At 35.2% G+C, this 15,777-nt stretch overlaps 1 protein-coding gene across 3 annotated transcripts in view; it reads left to right on the top strand.

Annotated features, from left to right (window-relative positions):
• LOC121870972 (sortilin-related receptor-like) overlaps positions 1-15,777 on the top strand; it is a 69,064-nt gene that overhangs the window by 42,357 nt on the left and 10,930 nt on the right. For 2 of the 3 annotated variants that reach the window (XM_042372967.1, XM_042372965.1), the window contains exons 22-33: positions 1,605-1,764; positions 3,674-3,980; positions 4,271-4,476; positions 4,950-5,121; positions 5,901-6,080; positions 6,477-6,600; positions 7,521-7,626; positions 9,842-9,941; positions 11,310-11,544; positions 13,826-14,028; positions 14,656-14,835; positions 14,961-15,092. In XM_042372967.1, the coding sequence (XP_042228901.1) occupies positions 1,605-1,764; positions 3,674-3,980; positions 4,271-4,476; positions 4,950-5,121; positions 5,901-6,080; positions 6,477-6,600; positions 7,521-7,626; positions 9,842-9,941; positions 11,310-11,544; positions 13,826-14,028; positions 14,656-14,835; positions 14,961-15,092 (2,105 nt within the window). The remainder of the gene's footprint in view (positions 1-1,604; positions 1,765-3,673; positions 3,981-4,270; positions 4,477-4,949; positions 5,122-5,900; positions 6,081-6,476; positions 6,601-7,520; positions 7,627-9,841; positions 9,942-11,309; positions 11,545-13,825; positions 14,029-14,655; positions 14,836-14,960; positions 15,093-15,777) is intronic. The other variant, XM_042372966.1, reaches the window with a different exon arrangement.

Below are 15,777 nucleotides of genomic sequence, written 5' to 3' on the forward strand. Positions count from 1 at the left end.
ACAGATTACTGAATTGGCAGACTAGCCCATCAGCTGATCAGTTGATGCTCACAACAAAACGTGTTGTTTGTAAGGATTTCATTAATTGAAGTTTTGTTCGTTAACTGAATTGAAGATCCTTATGGGAGGAAATTCGTTAACCGAAATTTCGTTAATCGAACCGTCCGTTAACCGAGGGACCACTGTACTGTAACCATTCAAAATGGCTTCACAATAGCCTGCAAGCGAGGAGGAGCAAACGGCAGTCGAGGAGGAACCCCAGTCAAAGCGGGAGGAGGAGCCACCCTCCGGGTCTCAGTGACTCACCACCCTCCTCCTCTCCCGCCCTCCTCCTCTCCCACCCTCCTCCTCTCCCACCCTCCTCCTCTCCACTACCCACCACACACTCGCTCCACCTCTGCCCATCAGTGAGTACAATTCAAAATTATTTAGCCTAGTTCATTTATTTTTTTGGATGTATAATATACAATACAGTATACTATTTTCTATAAAAATTCCATTGAATTTATGTATATGTACAGTAATGTATTTTATGGGGCAAAGGGAGGCTGGGGAACGTAACTCTCATATTTTATTTATTTCTTATGGGGGAAATTGATTCCGTTAACGTCGCGGTTTTCAGGAACGGAACCATGACGTTAAGCGAGGACTTACTGTATTTACAATAATTATTTAATTAATTAATTAAAAGAATAATGTGTTTAAGGAGGCAATAACATAATTTTAATTCTGGAGGTGGGTTAGGTAGAATTTTGCCTGGAGACAGCATCTGGAGGATTCCGGGGATTCCGGGGATTCCTTAGCCTACAGGACACGTCATGTTCACATATAGGATGCAGATTGATTGTTCTTTATCCATTTTTCAGACAAAAAGGTGCATGTCGTATGCCATAAAATACAGTATACCTATTAGTAAATTATGATGAGCAGATTTTTTCATCTAACAACGTATTGCAAATGTCAGCTCCACTACGGTAATGTGGTGGGTAGTAAGTCCATGACATACAGTTGCCTCACGGCTCACACCACTCATGCCAGTCAGCTTTCCAAAAGAATTCATGGCATACTCTCAGACATGACAGCATGACTTATGCATTCACCAACACTTGTGACAACATATTTCATTTTGTTACATCATCGCTAGCGACTGTACCTTTTCACTCACTGGCGCTGTTGCCACATCTATTCATTTTGTTACATAATTGCTTACTTTTTACCACACCTTTGTTCCCTCGTTCAACTATTCTAACATGGGCATATGTACACAAGTACTCAATATTATATGTGCACATACGGTACGTATATCTTGTGTTATGAACAATTTTGAATGTGAATATGATTTTGATTTCCAACTTTGGGGGTGAGGCTTTGATTCGAATGCCAAACATTTTTGCCTGAATTCTGTCAAAAAATCGCCCTGTAGCATAGAATTAGGGGGCTGCTTATATTCAACAAAATACAGTACATTCTTCCCATTCATAACTCTTCTCAGTACAATTGTAGCCTGAAGGTGCTTGATTCTCAAAACTTAAATTTCTCATTTTTTGTTCTGCCAACTTCAGTTCGTGTACTCTAGTTTATAGACAGTTGGGTTCTTTCAACAGCCACAGAGTTGACCTGCGTATCAGATGGGCGATGCTTACCCAATTCATGGCAGTGTGATGGTGACCCTGATTGTGCGGATAATTCAGATGAGCTTAATTGTGAGTCACACATGTGTGAGTCCTGGCAGTTCCAGTGCCCCAACAAGCAGTGTATCTTCGGGTAAGAAAAATGAGCTTCTCATTATTTTTCTTTCTGTCTATGTCTTGAATAAGTAGTTATCCATATGTCTGTGATAACATAAGTATTTTATGTTCAGTATGTTTTCAGTGTCACTTGATTTTCTAAAGGACCTGAATTTGCTAGTTCTTTCTCCCTATAGGAATTAATTTACTTGAAATGACCAACAGCAAATTTTACTAGTTTTTATCTTTGATTGGTATAGTGGAGGTTTGAGTACCTCTCTTGTCTGTTCGGTCTGTGTGTCTGTCTGAACCTGATCTGTTTTTAAAACTGTCATCCACCAGCTTTTCATGCTTAGTGTTTTAAAGTACACCATCAGTTATTATTATACATAAGGTGGTTGTGTTCAGGACTGTCTATACAGTCAGTTCTGCTATTACGCGATAGTTGTGTTCTTGTAAAACATCGTGTTATAGAAATTTGCGTAATAGAAATAACAGGGCTTATGGAGAAACTAGGGTTAGGTGCAGATTACTACTCGAAATCGAGAAAATTTAGTAGTTAGCCTAACACAAAGGATAGCACAGTCTAAATAAATATTACATTCATATCTAATAATGAAATCATACAGTAAATGTAACACTTTACCTTGAAAAAATATGAAAATAACTTGATGGGGGAGAAGGGTGATTTTGAGGTAGATAACATCGAGCTTTTCTTCAAGGGTTATAGCCTTTCTTTTACGATCATCACCGGGAATGCGATCACCAGAACGCTTCTTGGAGATATTCTTCTTTACCATATTCACAGTTAATATCACAAAATTGGAGAAATAGTAAGCAAAAATCCCATTACAGCAAACAAGCGTTCGCGTTATACAAATATTGTTCCTCTATTCATAAATCGCGTTAGAGCCAATTCGCGTTGTCAAAACACACGTTATAGCAGAACTCACTGTATGAGGAAAAACTCACACTTTTATTGGACTACTTTTGCATTTCTTGTTTTACACTCTTGCAGGATGGTTGGAACCATGAACAGACATTTTTCATTTATTGCTTTCCATTCACTCTTACTGCTTTAATAGCCCTATTAACTGCTCAGCACTGCCTATCTCTGTGCTGTCATCTCCTTGTTCTTCCCTTCCTACTATCCAACTCTTGAGTTATAAACTTTTAGCAATTTCTTATTTTCCCATTCTCATCTCTTCTATCCCCATTTAACTAATTACACTTATATTTATTTTTTCACACCCCCATTATCTGCTTACTGCAATCAGTTTTGTTCACATTGTATATTAACTTTCTCTTAGCATTAACTTTCAAAATCAACCACTATCATTTACAAATTGTTCTCAGAATTGACCACCTGAGCAGTGTCATCTGCAAACAACAGCTAACTCTCCTTCCTTATCTGTATTTACCTGCTTCCCTCTCTATTACCCCTACTTTCAACTCTTATTACCCTATTCAGGGAAATATTAAACACCATGACAACATTACAAATCCATTACATTGCCCTGTGTTCACTGGGTATCAGTTACCCTCTTTCTAACTCATACTAAGACAGGCTTTACTCTCTCTATACTAACTCCTGACTGGTAATCACATTTCTCATTTATCCCAAACGTTTTCAATGCGTCTTACAGTACTGTATATCATATTTCTATAGATTCTATCGTATGCTTTTTTCAAGATCCATGAATGTCTCAAATAAAGTCTTTCCCTTCTCCAGAAATCTTTCACTTTGACTTCAAAATATAATCACTTGAACTGCATGTCATCCTCCTTTCCTTAATCCATACTGGTCTTTCCTTAATACTGTACCTACACTGTTTTATATCATATCACTCAACAATGTCTCAACACTTTCCCTGGTATGCTTACCAGACTTACTGCTCTTGAATTTCCCTTTTCATAAAGAAATTATTTTTATTTTCTATTCTTAGGTCATGGGTTTGTGATGGAGAATTTGACTGTTTGGATGGCTCAGATGAAGCTAATTGTACCAATGCTACCACACCTTCACCATTGCCTACTGTTCCATTAAGACCTTTTCTCCCACCTACAAGTGGAAACTGTACGGCACTGATGTTCCGGTGTAAAAATACCGAATGTATTCCTTTCTGGTGGAGGTGTGATGGATTGAAAGATTGTGGAGATGGCTCTGATGAAGAAGGGTGTTCCCAACCAGAGATTCATACCAATCCTACAACCCCAACGTCAACAACACACAATATGCCTGTATGCCTGGAGGTTGGTGTTTATTAATTTATTTGTTTTGGTTTTATTAGGGAACTGATCATTTGACAAGTGACCAGTTAAATTTCACTATTAGTTCTATACTTTACTCCCCTTATAGGAGCCTGGTTTATCCATGGTGCTTTTTACTTTTTATCAGTAGATTTTTCTCAAAAGACAGACATGATTTTCTCTCTTGAGTCAGCAGTAATTGGCTTTGAATTCAGACATGGCATTTTGTTGTTTGATATATTTATTCCAGGTTACTTGTAAACAAAGTTGAAATAATAGTTTTTCCTCCCCAGGACCAGTTTCAGTGTAAATCAGGCAAATGCATATGGAGGGCTTGGAGGTGTGATGGAACTAAAGAATGTCTTCCTGATGGAGAGGATGAGGAAAATTGCCATCCTCCCTCATCTTGTAATGAAACAGACACTTTCCGCTGCAGGCAATCTAGTGGTTGTATCTCCAGGACACAATATTGTGATGGTCACAAAGACTGTGCTGATGGGTAAGTATGAGGACTTTAGGGTAAGGGGTGGCCCATAGCCATAGTGTATTATACTCCAGTAAATATTTATACTGTACTGTATGTCAGCACATGGCACCAATCATGTGGGCCTGGCATCACAGATCATAGAGTTTGAGATAGGATAGTCATATCTCCCTAAAGTTGTATCCTGTTTTATATCACTTGTTTTTTCTCATTTCTGTAATCTTTGTAGTGTTGTTATTTCACTGTCTGTTGCCAACTATAAAATTTTATTAATTTCAAAAATGTTATCCATTGATGTATGTGAATAGTACAGTACTGTACAATATATAAACAGTAAGAGATCCTAAAACACTACTGAACCAGTAAGTCACCATCAGTAAGTAAAAGTAATGAAATATGTAAATAAAGGATTTGGTAGTGTAAATGTTTTAGAGAACATAGGAACTTGAAGGTACAGCATTTACAAAAATATTTGTCTTACAATTAAGGTCTGATGAGGATGCTTGTAACACAGCCCCACCTGCAGTAGATCACTGTCCTGATAACTTCTTCATGTGTGATGGTGGTTTCTGCCAGGAGATGTTCAAATATTGTGATAGGAACCAGGATTGTGTGGATGGAACAGATGAACACCATAACTGCTCCTCTGATAGTGGCAAGGTGAGCACTACAGCAATCACAACTTTCTATTGTGTATGTCAGTAAAGTAATGAATTTTACTTATAAACTTTGGTTGTCATTAATGCCTGTAGATTTGACCAGAGCCAATCTTGAACTTTTGTGTCTATCAGACACAGACTGCATTTAAGCACTGGAATCCTGCCACATCTACAACAGAATGAGAGAAAGGTGATATACAGTATTGGTATTATTACAGCAGGACCTCTTGTACATGGAATGGTTGGATCCATAGATGTTTTACATAAAGAAATTGTTTGGATAATGGATGTTGCATAATTCATTCTGCCAATATTGCAATGGTTAATACAGTAAATGCAGTTATATATAGTAAAATAAACTAGCTTGCATTAACTACAGTTAAATTGGTATGATACAGAGAAGATTGGCACAGGTTTTAATAGACAGAACCTTGCAACTTTTATATTGTTTATTTTGATGGTGCAGCTCCTCATTTCTGAATTCTTTCTTTTTATTTTATTGTATTTTACAAGTTTTCCTTCCCTATTAAACTGCAACCTTTTTTTTTTTTAGTTATGGCTCTGTTATTTTAGGTACCATTTTATGAGTTGTAGATTTTTGTCCATAAACAGTAAACTTGCATGTTTTTATTATTATTATTATTATTATTATTATTATTATTATTATTATTATTATTATTATTATTATTATTATTATTATTATTATTATTATTATTATATTAGTGACCTATTTACCAACAAAGATAAAGTCCAGTCCTCACATATGCCCATATTTTGCAGCAGTATTTTGTGACAGACTTCCGAATGACGGAAATAACAAATACTTCAGTCAGTGTGAAATGGAAAGTTAATGGTCAAGTTGAAGCCTCATCCAACTTAGTATATATGCCATCCTACATTGTTAAAGCTACTATTGGTAACTCTCCTGCCTGGAAAAATATGTCCTGGACCTCAAATATGGTAAGGATTAAAATTACTTTATTTGATGAAAATGAAATGTGTCTTCAAGAATTATTATTTTTTTATGTAAATTGAGTGTGTGGTAATGACCCTCACGGTAACTTTGACATTAAATATAAAATCATATTATAACGGACATTCTGATTAGTAGCATGATGTAACTCTTAAGTGTTGGTAATATATGCTCTAAGAGTCATTTGATTTTAGTTTTCTCTAGTAATATAAACGAGAATATATGAATAAGTTGTCTGTGAATGTAACTAACTTCATGGTGGAATGATTGTTTAAATTTTTTCGATGCAGTTTGTTGCATTTATGCCTCGCATCTGATTTTGCTTTCACCAACCAGATAAATTGAAAAAAAAATTCTTATTTTCGTTTATTTTCTTGTTGCAGTCATGCGAGATCACCAATCTAGAGCCTTACACGTTCTATGTCTTGAAGGTGTATATCCGGGAACAGAATGGAACAAATATCCTACCTCCCATGAATTCCACAGTTTTTCAGACACAACAAGGAAGTAAGTTGAGTGCAATTATTCTACTGTTTAGATTGTAAGATCATTTTAACTAGATTGTAAGTGTAATCCTTGTCATGCCTAACCATCTTTTTAATTTATTACAACTCAGTCAAAAGAGAACTTTAGAGATCAGTTTTCAAAGTACAGTACAGGAGGCCTCCCAAATTTGCGGGGGGACATTTTTACTTGTGTACAAAGAAATGTATATTCTCTTTGTGTTTGCCCGTAGGACAATTATTTCTTTTACCTGTATTGTATATATGTGTATGTGTGTGTGTGTGTGTGTGTAGACACACACACACAAAACGCATACAAATAAATAATAATGGGAAAATACTCTCACATATAATTAGAATTTTTTTATTAAAAATGTGACTGTTTACCCTCAAGTCTGTACTTTATTTATTAAAGCACAGACTTGAGGGTAAACTGCCACATTTTTTAAATTTGTTTCTGATTGTATATATGTATTGTATATATATGCGTGCGTGCGTGCGCAGGTAAAGGAAATTACTGCCTCTAGAACGAATGGCTCCCTGTCCCAGCCATGAAAATGCCGGCAACTTTAAAGCTACTCACAGACATTCTTGGGTACATCCAAAGTGTTATCCGTGAATAATAGAGGACCGCAAAATAAAGATTTGTGAATTTAGGGGGGCCCCCTGTACATTCATGTAATAGACAGTAGTATCTGTAGTAGAAGCGGAAGGGAAGAATCAAAACCGGGTGATAAGTTCTTCGTAAATGGTACTTGAAGAATGCCAGTTAAAATATTAACTGAGAATGATTTTTTGGATAATTAAATTTTTTGCCTTACATATAGCTCTAATTTTACTGTAGGGCATTTTATGTTGAATGTTCTTCACTTGTTGTCTTCATTTGTTTCATGTTTTTTTTTTTTTTTTCCCATCTCCCAACAGTACCAAGTCCTCCAGAAGATGTAAAAGTGGAACAAGATGGGGACTCTTTCATTGTTAGATGGAGTCCTCCCCATAAGCCTAATGGAGTAATCAAGGAATATAGAGTGTGAGTAGATACATCCTTGCTTCTGTATTTCACAAATTTTTTATTTTTCTTTCCCACCCATGCATAATTTTCAGGGTAAGAACATAGATATAAACACTGGCTCAGAATTTCTGTATCTATTCCTCTTTTTGTCTTAAGTTTTGAATAAATTGTATCAAAGTCACTCGGCCTTTGGTGAAGTTGCAACACCTGTAGACAAGATTAGGTTCATAGTTAGATTACTGTTACTAATACATTATATAGAAGCCTCGGGTTATTTCACAAGATACAGACCAAGAATGTTGACAAAATTTGGAATAAAATTGTGGGTTTGAGTTAGGGTTGGGAAATAAAAGAATTTACTGTACTGTATTTATGTATAGTTTTGAAAATGTCCTAACCCTCACACCCTGTATAGATAAATAACTGTTTCTTTAAAATGAAACACCTAATAGATTAGAGATCTCATTGCATATAAATATAAACATTAAGATTCTGTGGTTGCAGTTTATCTATCAAATCTAGAATACGTTGCCCACCTTCCATTAACCCCTGGTGGAAATATCCTGCAATAGTTGCGGGAAGGAGATTCACACTGTGTTGGGTATATCCCACAATTTTTGCAAAATATTTTTGGTGAGACCATTTTAAATTTGACACCCTTTGTATTTGCTGATCATCTTTGTGGAGGCTTTTGGAAACTGCCCCTAGGCATTCTAAGCCTCTTGTTCATTAGTAATTGATGAACCATGGCAGTGTCCCACACAGGAGGAAATTGACATCATTATACATGATTTGGGAGACAGGAATGACCTTCCCATTTATGGCGACAGTAATATACAGTACAGGTATCCCCCTGTTTATGATAGGGTTAGGTTCCTAAACCCATTGCTATGTGAAATATCATAGATAGGGATCATTATAACATGAGGTTCAATGGGATATGTTACCAGCCAGTCCAACACCCAGAGAAAAATATTCCAGTGCTAATAATATACATAAAACAATTAAACAACGCACACCACATCATTAAGAACACTGCTCACTTCACAGTCACCAAAACAGAGTGCAATGTGAACATTAGTGATGTCCTCTCACTGTAAGGTAAAATAAAGAAAAAGAAAAAAGACTAGTAACAGCACCAATGCTGACTGATTACTGTTGAATTACATGATCTCAACCATGTGGCATCACCATAGAACATAACTTGCTACTGTAATGCATCAGGTGGCCACTTGGCAGCACTCATATTGACAACAACTAACATGAGCTATGTCACCAGTGCAAACACCCTGTAGTACTACCGAATGATCTTAAGTGATTTGCATCATAATGAGTGTGGGGGTAATTTGTATCAAATGTGTATCCCCAAAAGCTAATTTGAGGTCTTTGGTGTTTGTTTCAACGTTACAATTTTTTATATTGGGAACTTTTGATGTATTTTGTCCAGAGTGAAGTAAGCTTGGTGTAATGTCTTCACCTTAAAGCTGCTCAACTGGGGTATAGTATTTAGCTTTATTTCTCTTACTGATTTTGATGTGCTTTTCAAGATCACAGAAATTAAAATTGAATAATCAATATTGTGTTCTTGACTTGTCTAGAACAAAGTAGTTATCTGACTTTCAATACAGTATTGTTGCAGAATTGATAATTTTATCAGTTTTGGAATACAGCTACTCTTTGACTTACGACCTACTCGACTTACGACCACCTGGACATACGACTGCCCCAGTCGTACCAAAAATTTTTCAAAATACGTATTTTCGAGTCCCGACGTTAGTGATTGCGCTGTGTACTGGCAAAATTTTTGCTTGTAATTCCCTGAGAAGAAAAAGAGACACCCATTTTAGATTTTCTATGTATTATCTTCGCATTTTCGACTTATGACCAATTAGACTTACGACCTGGATTTGGGTCCCTAACCCCGTTGTAAGTCGAGGAGCAGCTGTTTATCAATATTTTTTGTTATAAAAAATAACGACCGGTAGATCAAAACTTCATTAAGCTGCTTAGTATGTATTAGGGGATATGGATTTAGCTTTTCAATATGTGAACTACCTGTACAAATATTTGGCCTTGTAATTTGGATGTGATCAAAGTTTGTGAACCATTTGAAAGAAAAGGTTTCAATCAGCAAAACTGTTTCAACTTTGGTGTTGATCACAGAGTATATTGAAGTCAGGTTTTCTTCATTATTTGTGATATTTTTACAAAATTAATTAATATTACTTTTCAGATATTTGTCTAGCCCGATTCCTGTTCGTTCACATATTCCTGATGGTGTCTATTTTGTAAAGCTCTCACCACATTGGACTAACAAAACAGACAGTATTTGGGTGAGTACTGCAAGGACTAGCTTTTCTAAGGAACTTGAGCAGGGTTGTTTGATTTAAATCATTGTAAAACGAAGGAAGTAAAAATTAAACAATTATTTATATGTTGTATTGTTATAAACTTATCAGCCAAAGAAGCAAAGTATCTTATGCCTATATTACAGTAGCGTACATAATTATACAAGAGAAACCTACACTTTTTTAATGATCACTATTTAGTGTTGTTACAAAAGAAATTACAATATTCTATTTGTTCTGTAACTGAAACAACAAACACAAGTTTAAGATAAGTTACATCACTTTTCTTACCTTACATGTATTATAGTCCTGTACTTCTACAGTACTTCAAACATGTAGGGGTTGTAGTTAAGTATTAAAGGCACTGATAATTTGTTTTAGGATTACTTGCAAATAGAAAACAAAGCAAAACCAACTAAATCACAACACTTAGATACAACATGACCTATAATATATATATAAAAATCATATTCTAATGTCTCTTAGTCTGCTACATCACACATTACAAATAAGAAGTTACGATTTAATTAAGTATCTTTGTAACCATAACAGTATCTGCATTTCAAAGACTTAAAAAGAAAGACATGACTGGGAACAGTTGTCAAGCAGGAAGGTAAAAAATATGATTTATATTTGTACAAATTTGATTGAAATAAAAGAGTTTTTATAAAATACTATTTAAATCAAATGAATCAGATTTTTTTATTAAAAAAAATAATAAAAATTCAACAACCCTGATCTTTAGAATGATCAATCTCTTCACCTACCTCAGTTTTTATATGGGGTATCACACTGTCTGTCTAAGAATATTTCATATTGTTCTATCTAGCTACTAATAGTACTGTACAGTAGTTATATATTGTTCTATGCAACTACTGATAATAGAACTATGATATTTTTTCTTTAAGTTCATTAGTGTGTTTAAGATATTGCTCCTATAAACATAAAACTGACTGATCATGTCACCAGTCTTTCCTGCTGTTTTAATGCCCATATCCAGTCAAATCTACCAGCATATTGCCATGTACACTTCCTTGAACTCGCATAATGGCTTCATAACTCATCTGGGCAACATTTAATTTTGTTGCATTCAGTGTAACTAAAACCCAAAGTCTTATTATACCTCAGATCGTTACCAGCCTCTTCCTTCATTCATTACATCCCTATTATGCTTACTATGATTATATTATGATAGGATTGGGATAAACCAGATGGGTCTGTAGGGACCTTGTTGTGGTAGGATAACACCATACTAAAACACGGAGATTCTGTATGGTTCCATCCTCTCTCTATCATTACTGGGAAGTGATTGAAATGGTAGAAAAGTAATTTTATTTATTAAACTTTTTTCAGGTGACTGTATCAAATGACCTATACATGAGTGAAGAAAGTGAACATGTTGAAATTGTTCCATCATCTGTTGACACTCCAGTTCACATACTGACCAACGAGAGTACGGAGACAAGTTTCAAATTATCATGGGAACCCATACCGGAAGTAGATGGCTATACGATTAGCCATTCACGTAAAGAAGAAAAGTATCTGATAGGAAAGATTACAAATAAAACCACGGACACCCATATTGAGAGTGAGTTTTCAACCTTATCAAGTAATGCCCAAAGAATCTGTAATTGATTTGCACATTTTACAGTTATGTTTTAATTGATGTACAGTATATCATGCACAGAATATCAGTATGGTATTGTTTTTATGGTGATAATTGTTATAAGATTTAAACTAGAGATGTGTTTCTAATGTCTTAAATTGGCATCAGTAGCAACAATAGCTCAAGGTTAATTGATATGTATCATACCCATGTCACAGATTTGCTTTGATATTGCAAAAAAAAAGATTCAGTGCAGGTAGTCCTCGTTCATTGCTAGGATTCCATTACCGAAAACACTTGCAATGTTCTAATTGTGATACAGTATGTGAAATTAAGTTTCCCATAAGAAACAATTGACAATACAGGGAGTCCCCAAGTTATGTCCGGGTTACATTCCTGGACCTGTTCATAAATCAGAACAGTGTTAATTCCTTAAGTTATGTTAAAGTAGCACAACCCTGCTTATACAAACCAACAATATTACCCCACACATAACAGATCATGTAAATACTGTAAATCAGGTGATGTTAAACAAATTAAAGTAAAGTAAAAAACAATAAATTTTAATTACAAATTTTAGTGATGAATATAAATGGATTCTGTTTGTAAGTACTGTACAGGAATTTGTAAATCAGGTGTTTGAAACTTGGGGACTGCCATTACTGCATTAAGGGAGGGTTGTGTTCCTGGCTGGGAATTTTTGGTGTACTTGGGCTGATTTTTGTACAAAAACAAATTGATAAAAAACTATGCAATATTCATAGATATATATGAAGTACAGAATTATTCAATTGAGAGGTGTGAACACATTCTCATTTGTCAATGCTGTTCCAGCTCAATGCTCATGTCCTTAATAATGTCTAGTTTCACCTCTAAGGTGACAATCTTTATTTGTTTCTTGATAAAAGATGTGGTTAGTGAAGCACTGACAGGACTTTTTGCACTCATTATGCATGATTTGGGGAAAAGAAATTGCTTACATATAAGGCTGTGCATGGCAGAAGTGGATAAGCACCACCGCATGTTGCCACCATCACTGTCTTACCCCGGCCTTCCTTTAGGCGTTCCAACTGAAGATAACTTGTTGTTCAACTGGCAAAAGGGTCTAAAGTCCTAAGACACAACAGGGTAACCATCCCCAAATTTCTGAGACACGTGTTTGGATGAAGGCGTCCCTGTAGAAAGAGCTAAGACCACACTGCTCGCTGGTGTCACCACCAGTCAGAGACAGCGTAGTGCACTACCATGGCAAAATTGGCACTGCTCAGTCAACCGCAACTCCTGGCAGAAGTCTTGCGGGCCAATCAGCATCCAGCGTTTCCATCTCGTTCAGTTCCATGTTTTACTCCATAGCCCGCACCAGGATTAATTTTGCTTGCTCGCTTACCTTAATTATGTTGGTCTTTTAGTGATTGAGACTGAGTGCTACTGTTTTATCAGTATAAAACATGTTTATGGTAAACATTATTGATAAGTATTACAGTATAATCCCATATGCATCTTTGTACATGCCTGCCCTTTAACTAATAAATATATTTGCAAAAAATAAATAAAATAAAATATCCCAGACAAACCTTAATTTCCACAACACCAACATATTTGGGAAATTGAAAGCTTAATGAAAACAAGTTATTGACAATGATATCATTTGTTCAAGAGTTATAACGATATGAAAAATGCAGAACTTTAACTGTGTTTTCCGGAAAATTTTGGCTTGGGTGCTTACACACACTCAACGATTAATGGCCACAATTTTCTTCCATACCACTTAGTGCATCAAGAAGAATCATGTGGATTTTTCTCCTGGTGGGAGTAGTTTGCTTATTTGATTATATTTTAATTTATTACGATAGTCTTGCAATAAAATGAAACATTGTGGTAATTTGGTCACAGAGATGCAATTTTGTTGAATCAAAACAGAGATGTGAGAATTTGGGATAAACGAGGGCTATGTGTACTGTACTGTTTTTACTGTAATTATTTTAGTTAAAGTTCGATTTTATTTTATATTACCCTGTACTGTATAGCTTATTAGGACATTCATTTTTGGGGAATTTACACTGAATAGATTACTGTACTTTGTAACAAAAACATTTTCATTTTCTCAGTGTATATTTGTTAAGAATAGAATAGGTTAATTGGGTCTAAGGGTTTTAGGTTCAAATGTAGTATTGGGAAATGAAGGTTTAATTGGCCTTAGATCTAAATTAGAGTCCAGGATTTCAAAACGGTATCCTTGTCTAATGGCTAGATTTCTTTACAGTATCAGATCTAGCACCAGGGATGCAGTATACTTTTGAGATCAGAGCATACAAAGATCAGAAGATTGGACCTCCACAGACTATAAATGTGAAAACTGAAGGGCAGCCATTATTACCAGTGGAATCATTACAGGCTGTACCCATGAAAGATATTGGAACCACTGTAAAGCTCTCATGGAATGAGCCACCTTACAAAGGGAAAAAGGTAGGAATTAACAAGAGTAAAGCATTAGTAGGTACTAACATAAATAAGGGCTTTAGGTTCTTAATTTCATGCAATTTTCTTCATTTTTGTACAGTTTCTTTATTTTTCCGTGGTTTACCAGAATATTTTAAATTTCTTACAGTAACTGTATTTCATAAATAGATAAACTTTTTAAGCATTGTTTGGTGAAGTTTTCACATGCCGAATATGTGGGATGCTTGGTGAGTTGGAGGTAGCAGACTGGTATATTCTATGATATATTTTCTTGTATAATATACTTTGTTTTTGTACAGTTCTCATTATTTTTCCATGTTGAACTAGAATGCTGTATATTTCTTGCTGGTGCTTAGTAAGTAAAAAAAAAACCTTTTAGGTTTGTTTGGTGAATTTTGGGGGTTTTTGGTGCCTAACTCCTTATTTTGTATTGAATTGTGTTTTTTCTTTATCATGATTATTTACTTCACAAAGGCTTTACAGTCTCTATCATACAAATAACCCTTGGCTACTTTATCCATGTTTGTTTAAAATTCAGTCCAGTATTGCTTATATTTTTATGCAATCTTTTTTTCAGATCTTTTGAAGTACCTGTATATGGTGGTCATAATCTTTCTCTTTTCTTCTTATCAGGTTGTATGGTCATATCGCATTGTTTGGGGTAAGAGTCATAATGACCTCGAGCTTGGTACCGATGTTGCTCATACATCAAACACAACACTTGTGGTTGAAGGACTAGAGGCCTGCGAGACCTACTTCATAGCTGTGATGGTAGGAGGACCCATTGGCATTGGCCCAATTAAGTTAAAGCAGGTAAATTTTGTATTATATACTTTTATTCTGTACATAATTGAATTATTTTTGTAAAATAATTTCATTTTGATACACAGTATATATGTATATATTATGGTATCTTTTTTCTCCTAATAATTACACAGGTACTCACAGGAGAAGACCCACTTGCCCCACCAAGGAATTTGCATGTAAGCCTAGTCAACAAGACAATGCTGATTACATGGGAACCATCTTGTCCTCTGGCAGAAAATAGTAACAGTACTCATTATTATATGGTAAGTTTTAATCTTAGATTTAATTCAATATCAATGATATACTGGTTGAACTTCTCCTGTCTGGCACCCTCATGACCAGACCAAAGAATATGTTGCAGTACCAAATCACCTAAATAAACTATTGTAGCATAATATATTAGTCTTGTTACCCAATTATAAGGTATTGGCACTAGGATATACATGCAGGAACCATAAAAAACAAAAGACAAGAAATACAGGGTAGTTTATTTAAAGTACAGCTACATTATCTCATTTTTCTTTTTCTGTACATTTCAAGCATTTCTTTTGATGTTTTGATAATCTAAGTACATCATTTGTATTCCTATCAGTGTAGCCTAATCTTAGCATCTGTCTATAACATTACATTTCAAAGGCCTCCAACTCTTTCTGGTGTCTGTTAAAAGTTTCCACTCCTCTAACCCATACATTATTCCTTGCCATATCAAGCCTTTCAGCAGCCTTTTTCTCAAAACGAAGTTAATCTCACTTTCCATTAGGTCTTATAGATTATTAGATGAATACTTATGTCTTAACAGTATTAACTCTTGAACCATATTTTTCACCTTTTTCCACTAATCTGTAAATGATGTTAGTGAAGTATATCGGTACAACGTATAACGAGGACTCCCTGTACAGTACTTGCTTGATTCCTTATTACTGTACTAAGGAAATTGCTAAAACAAAG

This window comes from Homarus americanus, unplaced genomic scaffold (assembly GCF_018991925.1).
Source record: "Homarus americanus isolate GMGI-L3 unplaced genomic scaffold, GMGI_Hamer_2.0 scaffold52512, whole genome shotgun sequence".
Lineage (NCBI taxonomy): Eukaryota > Metazoa > Arthropoda > Malacostraca > Decapoda > Nephropidae > Homarus > Homarus americanus.